The sequence below is a fragment of the Lontra canadensis genome, unplaced genomic scaffold (assembly GCF_010015895.1).
Source record: "Lontra canadensis isolate GAN:19392208 unplaced genomic scaffold, GSC_riverotter_1.0 scaffold4, whole genome shotgun sequence".
Lineage (NCBI taxonomy): Eukaryota > Metazoa > Chordata > Mammalia > Carnivora > Mustelidae > Lontra > Lontra canadensis.
In genome coordinates this window covers 6,252,058-6,275,648 of record NW_022630998.1, presented here as the reverse complement: position 1 = coordinate 6,275,648, position 23,591 = coordinate 6,252,058, and the positions used below count along the sequence as shown (strand labels likewise).

The window sequence follows — 23,591 nt, the reverse complement described above, 5'->3', positions numbered from 1 at the left end:
TCTAAACGGGACTGTGTGCCAGAGACAGAAACGTTCCGTCACAGGCCAGGTGAGCTTAGAGTGCAGTCAGAGACCAGGGAAACGGGAGTGATTGAGCACTTTTCTCCAAAGCACACTGAGGAGTGCAGCCCGAGCTCTCGGCTCCTCTGGGCCAGAGATTGGGAGGCTGCCACTTTCATTCCCATCCTCCAGAGCTCTACGGAAAGCATTCAGGGAACAAAAGCTCTAGAGAGCAAACCCTAGCAGATTACTTAGCCCAGTCCCTGCCAAGGGCGGAGCAATTCTACCTCCGGCAAACACTTGAGAATCAATAGAACAGGCCCCTCCCCCAGAAGATCAGCAAGAACATCCAGCCAAGACCAAGCTTACTGATCAAGGAGAACAGCGGAATTCCAGAGGAGGGGAAAACAAAGCATGGAATTTATGACTTTCTCCCCATGATTCTTCAGTCTTGCACAGTTAATTAAACTTTTTTAATTTTATTTTTTTCTTATTCTAATTTTTTTAACTTTTACTCTTTCCTCTTTTAATGTTTTTTAACTAGTTTATCTTAACAATACCTTTCTTATTAAAAAAAATCTTTTTGAACCTTAATTATTATACTCATATTTTATCCTTCATTGTATATAACTTTATTTTTTGTATACATATAGGGCTTTTTTTCCTAAAAAATTTTGGGATACAACTTCTTCTAATAGATCAAAATATACCCTAAATCTAGCACAGGGCTTTGTTCTAGTCTCCAGCCTGAGCAAATTCTCTCCACTTTTTCTTTCTTTTCCCAACCAACTTATCAACTCCTTTTTTAGAATTTTTTTAAAATTTTCATCTTGTAAAGATGGATATAACTGTAAGTCATATTCCATCCCTTCATTGTGTTTACCCTTATTATTTCTGAATATATATATTTTTTCTTTCTTCTTTAAAATTTTGGAAGGTAGTTTCTTCTAAGAGACCAAAATACACCCAAAATCAAGTGGGTGGCTCTGTTCTATTCACCAGTGTAATATATATATATATATATATATATATATATTTAAAATAATTTTTTTTACTTTTTCTTTTGAAGTTCTTTTTACCCCCTTTCTTCTCCCCACAATTTGGGGTCTCTTTTGATTTGGTCAATGCACATTTTTCTGGGGTCTTTGCCACTCTTTTAGTATTTTATTCTCTCATTCATATATTCTTATCTGGATAAAATGACAAGGTGGAAAAACTCACCTCAAAATAAAGAACAAGAGGCAATACCGAAGGCTAGGGACCTAATCAATATGGACATTGGCAATATGTCAGATCTAGAGTTCAGAATGATGATTCTCAAGGTGCTAGCTGGGCTTGATAAAGGCATGGAAGATATTAGAGAAATCCTGTCTGGAGAAATAAAAGCCCTTTCTGGAGAAATAAAAGAAGTACAATCTAACCAAGCTGAAATCAAAAAAGGTATTAATGAGGTGCAATCAAAAATGGAGGCTCTTACTGCTAGGATAAGTGAGGCATAAGAGAGAATTAGTGATATAGAAGACCAAATGACAGAGAATAAAAAAGCTGAGCAAAAGAGAGACAAACAACGACTAGACCACGAGGGGGGAATTCAAGAGATAAGTGATACCGTAAGAAGAAACAATATTAGAATAACTGGGATTCCAGAAGTAGAAAGAGAGAGGGGGGCAGAAGGTATATTGGAGCAAATTATTGTAGAGAATTTCCCTAATATGGCAAAGGGAACAAACATCAAAATCCAGAAGGTGCAGAGAACCCTCCTCAAAATCAATAAGAATAGGTCCACACCCCATGATCTAATAGTAAAACTTGCAAGTCTTAGTGACAAAGAGAAAATCCTGAAAGCAGCTCAGGACAAGAAGTCTGTAACATACAATAATAAAAAATTAGATTGGCGGCAGACTTATCCACAGAGACCTGGCAGGCCAGAGAAAAATGGCATGATATATTGAGAGCACTAAATGAGAAAAACATGCACCCAAGAATACTATATCCAGCTAGGTTATCATTGAAAATAGAAGGAGAGGGGCGCCTGGGTGGCTCAGTGGGTTAAAGCCTCTGCCTTCGGCTCAGGTCATGATCCCAGAGTCCTGGGATCGAGCCCTGCATCGGGCTCCCTGCTCAGTAAGGAGCCTGCTTCCCCCTCTCTCTCTCTCTGCCTGCCTCTCTGCCTACTTGTGATCCCTCTCTCAGTCAAATAAATAAATAAAATCTTAAAAAAGATTTTAAGAAAACACAACTGTTCTAAATCTGTGGGACACAGCAAAGGCAGTCCTGAGAGGAAAATATATAGTGATGCAAGCCTTTCTCAAGAAACAAGAAAGGTCTCAAATAAATACTTAATGATTTGAAGTAAAAGCATCTGAGCCAGAATCTGCACACTGTGAACAAGACAGAATAGCTACTAACATCCCAATGGATACCAGCTTAATAATTTACTGATAATACTGTAGAATTCCTTTGACTAAAGAAGAGTAAAAGTAGAATGAATATCAACACCAAGGTGGACCACAAAGCCAAGTTTGCTCCTTGGAAAGAAATAAATGGTAGCAAAAACAAAGAAGAGAAGAAAGTAGATGTGGAATTGAAAGAGTAAAAAGCAAATGGTAAAGCAACATGGCTCAGCCCAATGTGAACTTTGTATAATACAAAATTAATCATGGTCAAATCATTCTTAATGTAAAGAAAATTGCAAAAAGACAAAGCGCTTCAGGAAAAGAATAGCAGATCCTGGGTAGATCATCAATTTTAACAGAAACTTGCCGGACTCCCTTCCAACAGACACTGAGTTTTTGGCAGCAGATAGCCATTGGAATCTTACAGCAATAGATGGAGACAGGGATTAGGATGACGATAATGAAGTGGCCATACATGGAGAGATAAGGCAGATACAGCAAAAAGAAGGAGGTAAGGGATAAAGCCCCCTCCTTATGTAAGCACAAGTGAAAAGAGTGACAACCAAACCCAACAGATATTATTCAAACATAAGGCTGCCCTCTCCATGGAAGCAGTGCTTGCAAGCAGGGAAAACAAACATCACTAACATTTGAACTGAAGTGAAGTGAAATAAAGCAAAGCAGGAGAACAGAAACATGGGAACAAAACAAACAATAATGGCTCAACAGTCAATGCTGGGATGATAAACAAACTGAACTGGGGGAAAACAGCTTTTATAACCAAATGAAACAAGATAATAAAGCTACAATAAGATCAAATTTCTGATTTCAAATCAAGCTTTGCCAAGCAAAGTTGCAATGACCAAGGCAAAATAAAACCAATCCAGAGGTACCTGGGTGATGCAGTCGGTTAAGTGCCTGACTCCTGGTTTTGGCTGGGTTGGGGATCTCAGGGTTGAGATCTAGGGGTAATAAGATCAAGCCCACATGGGGCTCTGTGCTCACTGAGGAGTTTGCTTGGGATTCTCTCTCCCTCTCCCTCTCCCTCTGCCCCTCCCACTCGTGAGCGCACACATTCTCTCTCTCTGACAATTAATTAATTAATTAAATCAAATCTTTAAAAAAAAACCAATCCAATGCTTTGGGAAAATTAAGATGGATACTTTAACAATGAACCTTAGAACACTATATCAAAAGCTAATGACGTACTGTATGGTGACTAACATAACAAAAAAATTTTTAATTTTTTTAAAAATTATTTGGACAGGGGCGCCTGGGTGGCTCAGTGGGTTAAGCCGCTGCCTTCGGCTCAGGTCATGATCTCAGGGTCCTGGGATCGAGTTCCGCATCGGGCTCTCTGCTCCGCAGGGAGCCTGCTTCCCTCTCTCTCTCTCTCTCTCTCTCTACTTGTGATCTCTCTCTGTCAAATAAATAAATAAAATCTTTAAAAAAAAAAAATTATTTGGACAGATTTTTTTAAAAGATTTTATTTATTTATTTGAAAGAGAGATACAGAGAGCACAAGAGAAAGAGAGAGAACAAGCAGGGGAAGGGCAGAAAGAGAGGGAGGGAACCTGAAGTAGGGCTTGATCCCAGGCCCCCTGAATCATGACCTAAGCCGATGCAGAAAGATACCTGAGTTCTAGTTTTAGTTCTGCCATTGACAATTTATGGCCAGCAGTAATTTAACCTTCCTTATATATATTAAAAATATTAAATTTTTTGAAAAAAAAACTGGAAAAATATTACATTTACTCAAGGTAAAATAAGAAGTTGCCTTAAGATTCAATGAATTTTCGAAGTAAAAAGTGATTTTTTTTTGTTTGTTTCTATCTCTTTGGCACATCTTTAGCAGGAAGCTGAATTGGAAGTTTATAATCCATTTATATAATCAACTATAGAGTATCCATTTCTGATTAATTTTCTTTGTAAATTTTGAACTGTGTGTCTCATTTTAATTACATTCTATTAGTGTTATTTACTACTTCCGTTTACTTTCACAGTGGCATTTTACACTGTCCTATGCCAGGAACTGCGCTAGGTCCAAGCAACATTTATTTTTGCAGCCATTCTTCACAGTCATTATTACTGTGAGTATTCCCATTTTTTCCACACAAATTATTATTATTTCCATTTTGCAAGTGAGAAATGAGATTTCTTGAGGCTAAGGAAATTTGGATTGTCCTAAATAACACAGCTAGTAACAGGCACAACTGGAATTAGAATGGGAGGCTGTGTAACTCCATATGGTACTGTGTGGATCCCCTAGGAGCCTTTAGCTGAATCCTGACTGGCACTGTCACATAAAGATAATACCAGATGCCAGGAAAAGAATCATATAGAAGAGGCAGGGGGAACAAGGCCAGGAATAATAAGTGACCAAAGTGAAAAGTTCATAATTCATAGGTCATCAGGTAGACTACTCAGAAAGTTATAACCATTGTTCTGGGAAAACATTACCCATAGACTCTGATTCCACCTAGCAAAGCTTAAATGCAGGAATCAAAAGAATTTAACTATCCTATTAGCTTTGTCCCAGAATAAAGTACAAAAATATTTAACCCCTAACAAGGTAAAATCTACAAATCTACACTATCAGTCATCCATTCAAAAGTTACTAAGAGTGCAAGAAAGAAAAAAAGTTTTACTCATAATGAGTAGAAGAAATCAATAAATAGAAACAAATCCAGAAATGACGAATAAAAGAATTAGTAGAAAGAACACTAGTTAATATAACTATATTCCATGTGTTTAATAAGATAGAGAAAAGATTGAACTTGTCAAATACAAACATGAAAGATATTTTAGAAATCCCAAATAAAATTTCCAAAAATAACAAATGCAAATCTGAAATTAAAAATACAGTGGATAACATTAACAACATATTGAACTGAGCAGGAGAAAAAAAATTACCTTGACGATATAACAACAGAGACAATTCAAAATGAAACACAAATAAAATGTTGGAAAAAATGTTTAAGGAATCAGTGAGCCTCAGGACAACTTCAAGTGGCCCAATGTATATGTAATTGGTGTTAGCAAAGAGTGGGAGTGAGAGAAAATATTTGAAGAAATAATGGCCAATTTCCAAATTTGATGAAAACTATCACACATGCAAATCCAACAAATCCTGAACACAGGAAACGTGAGGAAAACTATAGTTTGGCACATTATAATCAAATAACTTACCACCAATGATGAAAATTTTATTTTTTGATGCTATTATAAATCAGATATGCTTTCTTAATTTCTCTTTCATTGTTAGTGTGCAGAACTGCATCTGATTTTTACATATTAATTTTTTGCACATTAATTTTATATCCTGCAACTTTGCTAAATTTATTAGTTCTAATGGATTTTTTTTTTATAGAGTCTTTTGGACTTTTATATAGAACATCATGTCATCTGTAAATAGGACAATTTTACTTCTTCCTTTCTGATTTGGATGCCTTTTTTTTTTTCTTTCTCTTGCCTAACTGAGCTGGATAGGAACTCCAGTATTAATCTGAATATATGTGGTGAGAGTGGTCATCCTTGCCTCATTCTCCTGATCTCAGAGGAAAATTTTTCAACTTTCAACACTGAATACATTAGCTGTGGACTTCTCATATGTGGCCTGTATTATGTTGAGTTACATTCGCTCTATGCCCATTTTTTGAGAGTTTTTATCATGGAAGGATATTAAATTTTGTCGAATGCTCTTTCTGTCTATTGAGATGATCATATAATTTTCACTCTTCATTTTGTTAATGAAGACATTATCAAAATTACATAGATTGATTTGAGATGATGAACCAAACTTGCATCCCTAGAATAAGTTCCACTTGATTATGGTTCACAATCCTTTTAATGTAACTGATGAACTCAGTTTGTTAATATTTTATTGAAGATTTTTACATCCATGTTCATCAGGGATACTGGCCTGTAATTTTCCTTGGTTGTCTCTTTGTCTGGTGCTGGTATCAGGGTAACGCTGGCCTTGTAAAATGAGCTTGGAAGTAGTCCTTTCTTTTCTATTGTTTGGAAGACTTGGAGAAAGACTGGTATTATTTATTCTTTAAAAGTTTGGTAGAATTCACCAGTGAAGCCATCTGATCTTTGTTAGAAGGTTGTTAATTACTGAATCAATCTCCTTACTAGTAATTGGTCTGTTCAGATTTCTATTTCCTCATGACTCAGTCTTGGTAGGTTGTATATTTCTAGGAATTTATCTATTTCTTTTAGGTTGTCCAATTTGTCAGTGTCTAATTGTTCATGGTAGTTTCTTATGATCCTTTGTATTTGTATGGAGTCAATTGTAATGTCCACTGTCTCATTTAGAATTTTATTTATTTGTGTCTTCTTTTTTTCTTGGTCAGTCTGACTAAAGATCTATTTTGTTTATATTTTTAATAAACTATCCCTTAGTTATATTGATCTTATCTATTGTTTTTTTAATAACTACTTATTTCCACTTTGATGTTTGTGATGTCCTTCCTCCTGCTAACTTTGCACTTAGTTTGTTCTTTTTCTCATTCTGTAATGTACATAGTAAAAATTTTTATTTGAGATCTTTCTTTTATATTAATGTAGGCATTTATCACTACAAACTTCCCTCTTAGAGTACTTTTGCTGCATCCACAAGTTTTGGTATTCTGTGTTTCCTTTTTTTCATTTTTCTCAAGATTTTTTTCCCTCAAGAGTTTTTTGACTTCTCTTTTTGATTTTACCTTTGACCCTCTGGTTATTCAAGAGCATGTTGTTTAATGCACGTATATTTATGAATTTTCTTGTAATTCTTGTAATTGATTCTAGTATCATACCATCGTAGTCAAAAAGGATTCTTGACATGATGTCAATCTTCTTGATCTTCATGATCCAACCTGAAGAATGTTTCATATGTGCTTAGTGTATATTCTGCTGCTATTAGATGGATGTTCTGAAAATATCTAAGTCCATCTGTTTTAATGTCATTTAAATAAAATGTTTCCTCAGGCTTCTGGATGCCTCTTAAGCCTTCAACTCTTGATTACAGTTCAGGTCATGACCTCAGGGTCTTGAGATCGAGCCCCGCATTCTCTTTCTCCCTCTTCCTCTGCCCCTCCCAGCCCTGCTCACTCAGGATCTTGCTCTATCTCAAATTAAATAAACAAACAAGCAAGTAAATAAATAAATACAATGTTTCCTTATTGATTTTCTGTTTGGATGATCTATCCATTGTTGAAAGTGGGTTTCTAAGTTGCCCACTATTATTATCTTGCAATTTCTCCCTTCAAGTTTGTTAATATTTGCTTTATATAGTAAGGTGCTCTTACATCGGATGCATAAATATTTACAACTGTTGTATCCTCTTGATGAATTGACCTCTTTATCATTTTAAAATCACATTATTTATCTCTTATTAGTTTTTGTCTTTGCTTTTTTTTTTCAGTCTTTGTCTTAATGTCTATTTTGTCTAAGTAAAGCTCCTCCAGCTTTCTTTTGGAGATTTAAGGTTCAGCACAGTTATTATAGTTAATAACATGTTATTATATACTTGAAAGTTACTAAGATTAAATCTTAAGTCTTCTTATCACAAAAAAGAAATGGTAATTATTTGAAGTGATTCAGGTGTTAGCTAGCACTGATAGTAATTATTTTGCAATATAGTAGGGTATCAAAACAACACTTTGTACACCCTAAACTTACACAATGTTACATGTCAATTAGTGTGTGTGTGTGTGTGTGTGTGTGTGTGTGTATTCATATATAAAAAGCTAGGGAGAAAAAAGAAGAACGAGTGAGGAAGAGAAAATTTTAAAAGCAGCCAGATGAAAAAGACATGTTATGTTCATCCTTATATCAGAAGGATGACAGCAGATTTCCTTTTAGAGATAATGCAAACTATTAGACATTAGAGGAAATCTTCAAAATAATGAAAGGGAAAACTTTAAAGAAAGTCCTTTACTAAAGAGGGAACGATGAATATACAACATAAAGAAGGACATAGGAAATAATAACTACATGGGTGAATATATAAGGTAAATTTTTCTTATTTTAAAAACTCTTTTTAAAGAGGGATGCCTGGGTGGCTCAGTCAGTTAAGCGGCTACCTTCAGCTCAGGTCATGATTGGGATCAAGTCCTACATTCAGTTCCTTGCTCAGTAGGGAGGCTGCTTCTCCCTCTGCCTCTGCCTGCCACTCTGCCGGCTTGTGCTCTCTCCGTCTCTGACAAATAAATAAATAAAATCTTTAAAAAAAAAAAAAAACTCTTTGAAAGATAATTTCTTTTTAAACATATGATTAGGGGCACCTGGGTGGCTCAGTCATTAAGCATCTGCCTTCAGCTCAGGTCATAATCCTGGGGTCCTGGGATTGAGCCCCACATTGGGCTCCCTGCTCTGCAGGAAGCCTGCTTCTCTCTCTCCCATTCCCCTTGATTGTGTTCCCTCTCTCACTGTCTCTCTCTGCAAGTAAGTCAATAAAATCTTCAAAAAAAAAAAAAAAGAGTGAAAACCTTGTGATTTAAAAAATAATAATAATTTTAAAAACATATGATTAATGTGAAATTTTAAAAGAATATGTAGAATTAAAAATATGAGCAATTGGGTAAAAGTCAAGAGGGAGGGAACAGAACTATACTTTAATAACATGCCAATACTACACACATGAAATGGCATATTACTTGAAGCTATACTGTGATAATCTAAAAATAGTGTTATAAATTCTAAAGCCACACACACAAAAAGGCCAATAAGCAAATAAGGCAATAAAATGGAATTTTAAAAAGTGGATTAATTCAAAAGAAAGCAGAGAAAAAGAAAAAGGAAACAAGGAAATGTTTAAAATAATAATGTAATTACATACATATTTATTGTATATATACATATAATTTTCACTGTAGGAATTTTTTTTCTGCAACTTGTCAGATAACTATGTATGTTATGTAATGAATGGTTCTGTCCCCATAAATTCAAAAGTTGAAGCCCTAATCCACAATGTGAAGGTAACCGGAGATGCAGCACGTGGGAGATAAGCAGGTCATGAGTGTGGAGCTCTCACGATGGCATTAGTGGCCTAATCCTAATTAGTGTCCTAATAAGTGTCCTAGGAAGAGACATGAAAGGGATGATCTCTCTCTCCACCACAGGAGAACAGACGTGTGTGAAAGCCAGGAAGAGAGCTCTAACCAAAAACCGAAGCAGCCAGCTTCCTAGTCATTGACTCCCCAGCTTTTAGAACTGTGAGAAATAAACGTTAACAACAGTTGAAGTCATCTGGTTTATGGTATTCTGTTACAGCAGCCCAAGCAGAGGAAAACTCACTTAGCCTCACTCTGCAACTGAAAAATGACTCACGAGATTGTTACTCCAAGCCTTTTGAAAAAGGAGATAAAAATGCCCATGGCTGTTCATTACCTAATTGCTCTGGGACAGGGTTTCTCAGGTGCATGTGATGCTGCACACTCCCACTGAGACACCTAGTGGTGGGCAGTTTATCTGAAGATGAAAGGAGACTTGTAGGCTCAGTGTTTTACATTTTAACTTATAAAATGCACAGTTGGGCCTCTCCCCAAAGGGCTTTTGATATATTAACTTCTCTTTACATCACCCCAGTGAAGCATAAAGAGAAAACAGAGGGGTGCCTGGGTGGCTCAGATGGTTAAGCATCTGTCTTTGCTCAGGTCATGATCTCAGGGTACTGGGGGCTCCCTGCTCAGTGAGGAGTCTGTTTCTCCCTTTCCCTCAGCCCCTTCCCTTCCCTTCCCCTTACCCCCACCCTTCCCCACTCCCTCTCTTTCTCTAATGAATAAACAAAATCTTTAAAAAGAGAGAGAGAGAAACGAGAATGTGTAAGCAAAGACAAGACCATATGCCCTCATCTCCTGATTCCTGTTACTAGTTGACTACCCATTAACCCACTACATTTAAATTTTAATTATTAATAATTAAATAATATTGTGGTAATAATTTTAATTAACTCTTGTGTTTTTAAAAAATCATTTATTTACAAAATAAAATACCACAAGACATTGTCTGAATCTTTGAACTTAACTTTTGTGCTACTAATCAATGGTTGCTTAATAAACATTAACCAGAACTAAATTACAATAAGATGTAATGAGACCATTTTCTAGGTCCTAAACAGAATGTGGATATAAGCACCATATCTAAATTCAAATTCACAGGTCTGAAATTATCAAAATTATTCAAAAACTATTGTCCTCTAAAAGAAATCCCTCAAAAAATTAAGTCACCAATAGAAAGGCTCTGGCTTTGTAAAAATTCAAGTATACATGGGAAAAGTAGTTCAGCTCATTGTATCAGAGAAGTTTGGGGGTTTAGAGGGAAAGCAAGTATTCTTCATTTAATTAAATTACAGTGAAGTTATACATTGGCACACTCTTCTAACAGGAATAACACTAACATTGTAATTCTATAAATCTCTTCTTTCAAACAGGTGAGAGAAGCCTATATTCTCTGAAATATAGAGTTACTGAGATTCATTCCTGCCTTTGTATAATAAGAGAGTATGGAGTACTTACTGTAGATCTCTGTTTTTAAATTCTATCACTTCTTTTCAAATGCATTTTTGAAATGAAGTTTGTAAACTTTTTGTATAAAAGGCCAGATAACAAATATTTTAAGCTTTGCAGCCCAGTTGGTTTCTGTCTCAATTATAAAAGGAGCCAGAGACAAGGCTGTGGAAAAAAAAAAAAGGGGGGGGGGGGGCATGTCTGTATTCCAATAGGTTTGAGTCACAAAAACAGGCAAGTGAACAGAATTCAGCCTACAGGCTGTAGTTTGCTGACCTCCTGCTCTAAATTCCCAACATCTGTTCTAGGTGGTAGCCCCACTTAGGGACAAACCCCAGATCAAGCTCTTAGACCCAATATTTCTTTGCTGTCCACTTATCCTCCTCAACCTTCCACAGTCTTCTCTTTCTTTCTATATCTTCCCCTCTTCACCCCCACCCTGAATCTGGAATTCTCAGGCAGCCCTTTCTCAGAAATTCTGACTGGCTCCACGGGAAGAAAGTAAACCTTAATGAGGCAGTACCATAAAACGGTTATTAAAGACTTACTACATTTAGGAGAGGAAATACTCAGGGTGATTGTTCAAACCAGTTACATTATTGATAACAGTGGGATTCATGATAGGGGAAATACTTGGAGGCCCTCAGACGTACCAGATGAGAAATAAGCTAGTGGCTACTACCTGACTCACATACGTCACTTTTCCTGAAAGCGTTTCATATGTAAACAATGAGGGCTAAGCTATGAAACAAGTTACACAACAGAGTCAAGTAGGTGTGTGTAGAGCTTACTTACAAATCTCAGCTGACAATATTTACTAGGAAGAGATGTCATTTAAAAAAAAAAAGAAAAATTACAGAATTTCTAATAACTCATCTTTCACACTTAAAGTAAGAGTAGGGAAACTTTTTTCTAAAAATTAAATTTAATTATACAAGAACCATATTTCCTGTGTAAAAGTTAAAGAACTAGTATGATGCCACAAGGCAGACACAAAAGGCGATGAAGCTGATGACTTCAAGTGATAACACACTGGTGACCCCTGTAGGTAACTCTATCAGTCAGGGAGTCTACAGGAAACCAATAGCACATTCAAACTTGGCAACTGTAGAAGAATTTAACAAAACTATTTATGAAGGGTATAAGAAGGAAAATCAACAATAATCACATAATTTATTGTTTAATTTGTGCCACCTTTAAGGGTAAAAAGAAGCTTTATTAATAAATTATGCCAGGACAATGGGTATAGACTGGGTCTGGCCCAGCCAAACTGCAACACTCAGAATAGAGCTGTACCCTTAGGCTAACAAGAAGAAGGGGCCATTATCACCCTTAGACCTAAAAACACAAAGAAAGGGAATGGTTACCAAAACCTGAAAGGTAGCAAGATGAAAAGATCCACCAATAGGAGCCAGGGCCCTCAGGAGAAGAAAACATTCAGTTTAAGAGAAGCCAACCTGGAGGGAGTGGGTGAATTAAAATTCCAAATTCACTGTTCTCCTGCTCCCTGATTGCTTGCCAAAATCTCCCATTGGCTGAACCCAACCAGAGGCTGGAGGTCAAGGGAGCCTATTGATGCCATTCTTCTGGGCCAGCTTCCCTAGAGTATAAAGCAGGTTAGGGAAGGGTGGAGAGTATATCTGCAGGTACTCAGTATAGTAAATATCTTTGAAAGGTATTAAAATTGGAGCTATCCTTCACCTCTGACCTCCTTTCCAACTCTTTTGACACATTCTAAGAAAGCTCAGCTGTTACCATTTTCTGAATGATCTTCTTCCTGTTCATTGCCTATTAGATTGTAGAAGAGTAAAGTAAGCAAGATATTTTACCTCCAAATGGCTGAGGGTAAGACTGTTTCTTTACACACAAAGCCGTGCAGTCCTTAGGTTTTCATCTATTTGGTCTCTTTTACTCCCTAATTAAAAAATATGTGAGAACATTTCTCAGCCATAGGCTGATTATGTAGGTATCTTCAGCCATGGAATAAAATAAAATAAAATGTTTTTTATTTATTTATTTATTTATTTATTTATTTTTCCATTTGTCATAAGAAACTCTCTCACTCCACTTTCTCTTCTAGAAACGTCCCCAAAGGATCTTAGAGGAAGTATGGAGTTTGGTAAAAACAATCAATGGTTCGAACCAACAATAAGGCCACTTGAGTACAAAAGTGAATGCAAAATTAATGGGCAAAATGGACATGTACCACAGTCATCACAAACCATACACTGACCACTTCACATTACACAAAGAGTACACCTGACTATGACCAATGAAGGGAGAATATAAGGAAAGAAATAACGTTCGCTTCTGCAAAGTGTGGCCCATCCTTTCTGCATAAGTGAGAACCAAGAGGTGGAGTGATTATATGACCAGCATCCTGAAAAATCTATTGTAATCACTTTTCTTCCAGGCCTAGCTACTGGAGAAAGTGCATTTTCACACTTCCTAAAATATTACCAAGCAAATTTTGGTGTCATCCACTTTTCTTACTCTATAGTAGAAGATATCTCCCCTTTCATCAGTAACCCATATGACATCTTCCCATTTTTTAAGTATACTTTAAAAAGGTAGAAAATTTTAATGAAAAAATAGCACCTCTTTTTCACTTACAACTTGGATCTGTATCTTCAAACACAGACTGAAATTTGCACAAGGACTAGGCTACCTTAAATATTCAGGATAGTTAAAAGAAGAGAAGGAAAGTAAATCTTAAAGGAGGTAGAGAAAGAATGAGTAAGAGAATGAAAAAGAAAGAAAACTATTATTAAAAACAATAACAAAAATACTAAAAAAAAGAAAGGAATGACAGATCTTTCTAGTGAAGGTAAGAGAAAAGAGCTGTGTTATAGGTCATTTTCTGGCCCAGTTCACTCATGAGAGTATTGCCTAAGCTTTCTGAATAACCAGAGTGCTACAAATGATCGTGCTTCTGTTTCCTACCATCAGAAAGACACCATTCTTGACCTAACCTAGTATTTCCATAAGTACACATATAGATACTGTTCACACTTCAGCATTTGAACAAATGGAAAGAGAAAAAAAAAATGGAAATCTATTCAGTCCACCAGGAATTTTCAGAGATTCCCTTATCTGAGTGGTAGCCCCAGGCAAGCCATAAGTGGATTCTACTAGGAGGGCAGCAAAAAGCTACCAGGATTTTAAAGAAAAGAAAAAGAAAAGCTCTCTCTAGAGAGATTCTTTCATATGAAATAATTTGCTTCTTAACAATGATCTTCAAAGGTTAACATCTTTTACTTTATTGAGGATTTATTGACTATTATTACATGCAGTACATAAGACTGTCCAATGGTGGTTATGATGACAACCACAGGCATAAGAAAAATTGGCTTCCCTAGCAAACTGGTAGAACCCTCCCCATTCTCTCCTTTGCAGTGGTTGCTTGGAAAATCAGAACCACTTCTGAGCTTGTCCTAATCCCCCAGTTTTTATTTTTTTAAAAAATTAAAGTATAGCTGACTCACAATGTTACATTAGTTTCAGGTATATAACATAGTGATTTGACAAGTCTATTTCTTATGCTATGCTCACCACAAGCGTACCTACCATCTATCACCATACAATGCTAATTCAATACCATTGACTATATCCCCTATATTGTACCTTTTATTCTCATGATTTATTCATCCATAACTGTATGCCTGTATCTCCTACTCTTCTTCAACTTTAATTCTCTAGTTCTTAATAATGTTTTTCTATGGCTTCTTATACCTGATTCACACTTTCTTTAATTCCTTGGTTTCTTTCTTTGGCTTTATCTTGACTGTTTCTTACCTCCTGGTACTAATATGTTACCAGATACTGGTAACAATTACCAATACTGCAAGTCACTTCAAATGTTTTTGGAAAAAGTAAATTGATGTTGAACAAATCAATTATTATAAAACATTTCTTGCTTCTAAAGACCTCACAGTCTAATAAAAAGATAAAGTTGAAAAATATTATTGAAATATTACACATGAATGGAGATCATAAAAGAAAAACCCAAAATAAATATGTCTTAAAGGGGAATGACACCACATCCAGTAGGACAACACTTTTCTAGCGAAATGAGTACTGAATGACGGGAGAATATCAACACCTGAGGATGTGAGGCTGGGAAGAAGAAAGCTTAGGGCACATTTAGAGCATATTAAAGTCAGATACTATTTGGCAGAAACCTAAGAGAATGAAGAAGATAAGGCTGGAAAGACAGCTGGGAGCCAAGTGATTGTATATGTCAAGGCAACTGGGAGTCTATCAAGCCGAAAAATTATATGATCAAAGTGATCTCAGAGGTCACATAGCTACAAATAAGGAAATTAGGGGCCCTGGGGATAAGTGTTTAGCAGTATGTTAAAGAGGCAGAGATGACTTGGGATGCGTGAGGAGGAGGCACCCTGTCTGCATAATCTCTACCAAGACCCACACAGATGCAAAGTTGTAAAAGAAGAAGCAAAAGAAGGGAGAAAACTTCGTCACACCCTAGAAAAACGCAAGTTGAACCTCTCAGAAGGCTGCAGTCTTCTGTCCCTACTCCCATCAGCATATCCGAACCCAGTGAAGAAATCTGTCTCTAGCTCCTGCTTGCTTACCAGAAACACCTCTGATGTCACAGCAGATGAATCAAGCTCTGGCATCATCCTACAATACCCTGAAAAGTTGGTGATGGGGAGAGGGACAGCGAGATTTCTTTCCCAAAGTATGCTACCATGATGACAAAAAAACCCTAAACTTGAAGGATTCCAGAAAAGCCCATTTGGAAGTCATCGGTGAATCAGCGCCTTCCTGTGACTCGGGTTAGCGCCACAGTTTTTATCCCCAGGCTTTAACTAGACAACTGGGTCCAGCTGTACTGGTACAGCTGTTGGAACCTTTTATGAAAAAAAAGTTCACTTCTGGCCTGAGTCCCAACCCCACCCCACCGTCTGAGTCTGTGCTTTTCCCGCCTCCCTCGCCACCCCCTGCAGTTGTTCCCAGGCACCGCGTGGCCTGTGACCTTTGCTAGGACTCACGTGGAGGCGCTCTGCCTCAGCGGCTTCGGCGATGATTCCTAGGAACTTCCCAAGGACGAGGGTTCTGCAGGCTCTGACACGCAAGGGGTGGGGGGGAGGGGAGGAAGAGGGGAGCTGGTTGTCTGGAGAGCCCCGAGCGGCGCGGGCCAAGCTCGGGCGGAGCGGGGTTCATCCCCCAGAAGCCCAGACAGTGTCGGCCTTCCGTCCATTCAACTCCTGTTGCGGTTGCCACAGCCCAGAAGGCAGCTCAGACATCCTCTCCGACTCTGTCCCTGACCCACTTCGGGGCGCTTCAACTCCCTTTTCTGGATGAACAAGGGTTTGCAAGCCACAAATCCGCTCAGGCCACCTCGTTGTTTCTCCTGTCCCTACAACCCGCGCGGGCGCTCAGACCCGTGGCAACTGAAGTAGTGGAGACTGCGCAGCGCGCGGCTAAGCGCCTGGGACGCACGGGCGCACGAGTCCTGCGCGCCTCCGGAAGCGCCGCGCGCTGGACAGCACCCTCCCAGGGCGCGCACCGTGGCGCACCACGCGGCGCAACGCGGCTCCGCTTCTTGTGTGGCGCCCTCGCCCTTACGCTGGCCTTTATAGCTGGGAAAATGGATTGGCGATAGGCTTTGTGGTTTTAAGAGTTTCTTGACACTTACAGAACATGCTAGAGAAGACCGCAGCCCCTGAGGTGCCCCCAATCAGCCAAGAGTAGGCGCTTCTTTCCTGAAGTGGATAAGGGTGCTTTGAAAAGTGAGTGTTTTGAGGGCGAGCCCCATCAGATCTTGTTCCATTCATTTCAACTTCGTTATCACCCCCCCATGCCTGAGGTTCTGGTCACTGTTGCATTTTAATGCCTTCGCTTGGAGGTGCGGCCCAAGCCTGAGGCTGTGTCCACTTTCCAAAGCATCCCATTAAGCAAGCACGTGTGTTTTCTCAGTTGCCACAGAGGAAAAGAATCTAGTTGAAAGTGGCCAAAAGAAATGCTCAGGGTATACGGCATGTGTAAGCATCGTAAGCATTGGTACTTAATCCTTAGAGTGGTTGCCCTTTGGGGGTATTTATTTTCCAATCAGAAAGGGGCTTAGCAATGGAAATGGCTCTGTAGGAGAAAGATACAGGCATCTGTTTCTTAAAGCACTTTCAGGTACACATCAAGGGTTTAGGACAAACATAAAAGGAGGAAGGTGAGGGAAATTCCTGATGATTTTACCAATGTGAAAATTCCATAGATTTGGCTAGTTCTCGTTTTTCTTTCATGTAATCAATTCAGAATTCTATAAAGGAAGAGAATGACATCAAGGAAAATCATTGGCCTAGAAGAAAAGAGCCCGTAGGCGTTTAGGTGTTATATATGTGGAGCCAGAAAGCTCTGGAGCATCAGGGAGACTCCCAACTTCAGGCAACAGCATGGGTGAATATGGGCTTCATGTGCACTGGGAATGGGAGGCAAAGAGTGGTGTCTGGGCACATAACTCTAAGGCAGGCCTTGCAGATATAGAGGCGATTTAGTGTGGATGGAAAGAGTTTAGTGAGACACCAGGGTGGAAATGGGTTTCCAAGTACATGGCCTGATACTTTATTATTGGTCTTTCAGTTTTTTTCAGGAAGATCTTCATCTTGCAACTAGTAGGGCTGGTGCTATCCTACAATTTCACTGACTGTGACTTTGAAAAGATTAGAAAGAAATATCAGGAAGTCATTTATCAAGCCCTGGAGAAATATATGAATGGGGTAAGTGAAGAAACATTTTTAAAAAAAACAAATGTGTTTTCATCAAAGAATAGGCATACCCATATACAAGCTACAGTTTAATTTTTAAGGAAAGAAAAATAATTTGGAAAAATCATGGCCCAGCATTTTGTCAAAAATTTTTATAAGTGATATTTAAACATATTGGCTTCTCAAACAACTACCTAAAAATTGGCACACATTAAGTGTGCAGATACTGATAAGGAGCACACATATCTATCAAGGTGTTTATTCTCTGCCAAAGTCCTGCTCCATCAGTGCAATAGAAAGACAGTGGGAAAGAGCTTGAGAGAGAAAGGAGAGTAAAAACGAGGGAATTCTTGTGAACTAAGGCCTAACTAGAGATAATAGTCCTGGGAAAAGTGCATTTTGGTTCTTTCTAATGTGCTAGAAGCCTTAGAATGCCATTATGGGATAAGGTGCTCTTCACAGTTTTAATATATAGTAGTAATCATTTTCCTGATTATTCTAATTTCTGGCTAGAGCACGCATGTGTGAAATGCATGAATGGCTACAAGGCAGATGAGGGCATTCAAAAAGATGGTATTGTTGCTCACTTGTGTAGTCCTATATACAAGTGTGCCCAGTTTGATTGTGGTGGGAGGGTCTCTCTTTAGGACCAGGATTCTTTGATATCTAGTTTCAAACAGTAACAGGCACTATCTGAACTCAGAGGGTTTCACTGCCTTGTCAATGGCAAGAACAGATGCATAAGAAACAAGTGTCTAAGTGGTAACTGCTTTCAGAGCATCCTTAAAACCTGGGAGCAGGCAGCGGGGCTGGGGTTGGGGGGCTTATGATTTCCCTTTTGAATAACTCTTTACCCTTCTTGTCTTTTTTTTTTTTTTCTTTCTTTCTTCCAGATCAAAAGCACCGAATTCAACAATCCCATCTACTGTGAAGACCCGGTGAGTGGGTGCTCAGTACTGCTGGCTTTCTCCAGAGAGACACCAGGCATTCTCCGGAGAGGGTGTCCTCGCTGTGCGTAGAACCGCAGGCGGTGGCAGGGCTCCCAGGTGTCGCAGACCACGTAGGGAGGCGGGGCTGCCGGAAACCCCTGGGCCGGTGCCCAGCTTGGGATACTACTTCTGTTCCAATTTAGGGCAAGGAAGTCTCTCCCCCAGCGAGCGGGATTCCGGGAGAGTCCCCGCCCCCACCCCGCACCCCCGGCGCCCCTGGGAGGAAAGGCAAATCGGGAACCCGGACCAGGCAACCACGTCAGAGCCCCTCCCGAGGTGCACAGCCTCGTCTCTGGGCGCCGCCTCTTGGCAGTCGCCTGGGCCGGGAGACCCCGGCGGAGCGAGAACCTCAAAACGCCCTCTTCCCCCTCCCTCCATGGGTTCTTTCTCCCTCTCTTCCACCGAGACCTCTTCCTCCCGCTCGAAACGAGTTTGTTGTGGCTCCCGCTCCCCATCCTGCACCTACCCCGCCGCATCTTTCATTCATTTCTTACCGACTGTGGGTTTTGTTGTTGTTGTTTTGTTTTTGCTGTTTGTGTTTGTTTGTTTGTTTGTTTGTTTTTCCTGGTATTTTTCTCTTTTCTCGTAAACCTTGCCGCCGGTGAGCAGCCGGATTGCCTTACTAAAATCGAGCGCATTACCTTCTATCCCACCCACGGCTGCACGTCTCTCGCCAAGGAAATCTTTGCTATAGGAACTAATGCTACGCTCACTCTCCAGTGCCCAGGCTACTCCGGAATGCAGGTAAGCCAATATATTGGACTCTTGCTTTAGAATTAACCTTAGTTAAAGTGGGACTTGGTTGCAGAAGTCGTTACGATTTTTATACGGGACCTATCTTTCCAAGAGCAAAGGAGCCGGGTAAAATCTGTAGATTTAGCCCCACGTTCACACAGGGACCCCAAACCCATCTACTTCTAAGGTTCTGGTTGTCTGGGAAGAATTTGTAGTTCCAACTTTAGGCAGTATTTTAAATTATGATCAGTGAGTCTCCTCCGTCCTGGCTGCCCGAGCATGAGAGGGTGATTATCCACCCAAGGACCCAACCTAGACCTTCAAAATCACAATCCGGATGCATGGGCTCCTAATGAGATTGTCACTTAATAATGTGTGCTTCTCTCTTAAAATGTTAAATTATACCTTTAATTTCTACCCACGTTTGCTTAATTGTTTGTATGGCTGTCTCTTTACATAATGGATTTTTGTATATGCAGTTATATGCATTTGAATGGATGTGTAACTTTAAATAGAAACAGTAGTGCAGAGTTAGGGGCAGGAAATCGGGAGAAGGTCTTGCCTGACTTTGAATCCTAGCCCCAAAACTTCTAACTTAACTTCTAGGCTCAGTGTGAGTTTCATCTGCAAAATGAGGTTCTTATTAGCAAATTCCATATAGAGTGTTTATGAGAAATAAATCAGTCAATAGATGTTAAAGTACTTAGAGTAATGCCTGGCACATGACAAATCTTCAGTAAATACTTATTTCAGCAGGCAAGTAAAATAGGGCATTTTTCTCTCTGGTGACAAATTAAAAAAAGAAAAAAGAGAGACAAGTGCGGGTATGTGTGACTACTGCCTGCCTATTAACTGGTGACCTTTCTCAGTCTGCACACTAAGTGTGTAGCTGTCTTGTCACTACTTTAGAGTTTGAAGATTAAGCCATATGGTCCATCCAGACTGGGCATGAGTTAAACACTCAATACCAGACAGCCATGTGAAAAACCTGTTTGGCTCTATGCTTTCTATCAAACAGACTGGCAAATCTACAGATGGCCGCAACTATATTCATCCACATGAAGAGCATAGAAGACAATCTAGATCAAGTTCTGGACAGCTTGTGAAAAAGGGAAAGTCTGACTAATTTATTTCAGCCCCCTCCCAAGCCCAAAGGGAGAGCCTAAGTCTAATAATATTTATGATTCAACAGATTTTAGATTATAAGATTTTTGCTTAGTAACCTGATGAATTTGCTTGATCTCAATACTGTGTGTCTAGAAGGCCCAGTCTGCCACTACCCAAGAGTAATTCGGGTGAAGGAACACACAGGAAGATTATCACAATCTTTTTTTTTTATATAGGTTTTATTTATTTATTTGACAGAGAGAGAGATCATAAGTAGGCAGAGAGTCAGGCAGAGAGTGGTGGGAGAAGCAGGCTCCCTGCTGAGCAGAGAGCCCGATGCGGGGCTCGATGCGGGGCTCGATGCGGGGCTCGATGCGGGGCTCGATCCCAGGACTCAGACCTGAGCGGAAGGCAGCGGCTTAATCCACTGAGCCACCCAGGGGCCCCAAGAGTCTTTTTTTTTTTAAGTTAAACTCCTCTTTAGTCTGTGCACACATAGGTAGTAGGTGGTAGGAGGGACAGAAAGGAGGAGAACTTTGGTCTCCTGGAGGTCTACTGGATTATATCCATAAAGAGGCATACACTGTGTTCTTGAGGTACTTATGGCCTTGTCAGAGAGATCATGAAACCATCAACCGAATTATTTATTTAGTCATTCAATAAATATTCAACATTTCCTACGTAAAAGACATTGTGCTCAGCACTACAGGGAATACGCATGATGCAATAATAAAAATAGCACGTAAGTGCAAGCCAAGTTAAATGAAACACACTCCGAAGCACCAGAAGAGCTTCCAAAAGAAAAGTCTGAGCAGAGGCCTTGTAATGGAGGTGGTGGTTGTCCTTGAACCAAGAGTAGGCGGGTGGAGAGGTGGGAGGGCATTCCTCTGGAGAAAGCCCACAGAGGAAGCCAGTGAGTAGGTGTTTTGGTGACACACTTGAGAGATGGATTTGCGTAAAGAAAACCCTGCCGTGGGGCGCCTGGGTGGCTCAGTGGGTTAAGCCTCTGCCCTCGGCTCAGGTCATGATTCCAGGGTCCTGGGATCGAGCCCCACATCGGACTCTCTGCTCAGCAGGGAGCCTGCTTCCTCCTCTCTCTCTGCCTGCCTCTCTGCCTACTTGTGATTTCTCTCTCTGTCAAATAAATAAATAAAATCTTAAAAAAAAAAAAAAAGAAAGAAAGAAAACCCTGCCATTCGATGGTTGTTAAAGATAGGGACAGTCCTGACCATTGATTCTCCTATTCCACAGACAAATAATACCCAGGCAAAGAAGAAAAGAAAGAAAAGAGAAGTCACAACGTATAAATGCCGGGAACAAGTTGCATACTTAATCGAACTATGGCGTCGTTTCAGTCGTATTTCTTAGAAACAAAATACACCTTCCTTAAGGCTGTATTTCATAGCAACAAAATAAATCATCTTTATTAGGTAGATGTAATGTTAACTCTAACTGTGACATTTAAAAGACCACTGATAGTTATGTTTTAATTGTGGTAGGGTTTCTTAACTTATTTTTGTAAGCTGTTGTTTGATGTGGGCAGGGGAAATACTATCCCTCAAATGGAGAGGGATATAGCAGAGATGCCTGAGCCACTGGCTGTGTGAGGTGATTTTTGGCTGCACCTACATAAGCCTTACTTCAAGGGAAGAATCTAAACACAACGTAGAAGGGGAAAGGAGAAAGTTAAGGCAAGAGAAGCTTGAACTCAACAGCATGGAAACATCTGTTTAAAATGCAAGAATTTCTTCTACATGTACTGATAATTCTTATGTTCTCATACCAAAAACATACAAAAGAAGAAAATAAAAGCAAAAAGAGGAGCACAAAAAGTTGTACATCTAATGAAGCAATTTGAAAGAATTTCCAAGCAAAATATTGTAGAAGTATTGTAAATCAAGTTTTAAAAATTATCTGACAAGTTATATATATATATATATATATATATATATATATATATGCAAGTAGTTTCTGAAGAAGTGCCTGTGTTAAAGCTAAAATATATATATTTTAAAATTTATGGAATATATTTTTTATTTATTTGTAAGCACTTTTAAAAATATACATATTGCTTTGTAATTGACACTATATATTTCTTAATAAAAATTCTCAAATTATCTTCTTATGAATGGTCTTTTTGGTATAGTTAATAGACAGTTTCACACACAACTTTCTGAGGGGTATCACTTTTTTTCAGGTCTTTTTTGAGGTCTAGTCTTAATTTCTATTAATTTACAATATTTTTTACTGAAGTATAATTAACATATAACATTATATTAGTTTCAGGTATTCAACGTAGTGATTCAGTATTCGTATGTATTGCAAAGTGATTGTCACACCCTGATTAGTATCTGTCATGAAACTAATTTTTTTGTGATGAAAACTTTTAAGATCTACTTTTCTTCAGTCCATTATCTCCCCTCATCCTTGAAGCCTACTGGCTACTCCCCTCCTGCTTTGTGCCTTAGCCCTGCCTATGGAGAGAACATTTGGGGAAAGGTGACTTCAAGATTTATTCTAATTATCTTTCTCCTAAATTGTGCCTCTAGTCCTCCCTTCCTTACCCTATTTAACTTCCCCCACATCTGGAAGAGACAATGGAGTCTAAAGTAAACAATGCCAAATCCATTCTCCTATTCTGGAATGCCTGCTGCCAACTAGAGCAGCAGGTACCCTCTCACTCACCTTCCTGTAGGAGGGGCCACCCTAGCCATAGAGCCCAGGCCAAAATGGAAAAGATAGCAGTATGTTGTTTTTTCCTTGAGTGGAAAATTTCCCCTGACCACTGCTCTGAGGGCTGGTGCTCACAGAAGAAGAGAGGTTCAAGTTTCCTAAATCCATTTTACCTGCCAACAGGTAAGAGGAAGCTTACATTATGTATCTAAAAAACATTAATGGAGCACCTAGTGTGTGCCATGCCTTCAACCAAGTACCAGGAATACAAAAGTAAAACACAGCTTTTACCCAAAGAACCTCAGAGTGTTGCTGAATAGGCAGTTTCCCTTGCCCCGAGGGAATTTTCTTTGCCGTCTTTCCAAAATAAAGTCTTCTTTAAAAAGCCCAGGGCCCTAAATGTCATCATAAGAGAAACTCCTTTGGGTCTAGCATAGGCTAGTATTCATTAATTTCCTATGCAAAAGGTGG

General features: G+C 39.1%; 1 protein-coding gene across 1 annotated transcript; it reads left to right on the top strand.

The window, feature by feature from the left end:
• Positions 1-17,478: 17,478 nt before the first annotated feature.
• Positions 17,479-22,360, top strand: TSLP (thymic stromal lymphopoietin; the record flags this gene model as incomplete). The annotated part of the gene is made up of 4 exons (XM_032851068.1): positions 17,479-17,628; positions 18,510-18,554; positions 19,215-19,349; positions 21,699-22,360. Coding segments are annotated over 4 exons (447 nt in total), but the record flags the coding sequence as incomplete, so codon positions are not given.
• Positions 22,361-23,591: the final 1,231 nt, after the last annotated feature.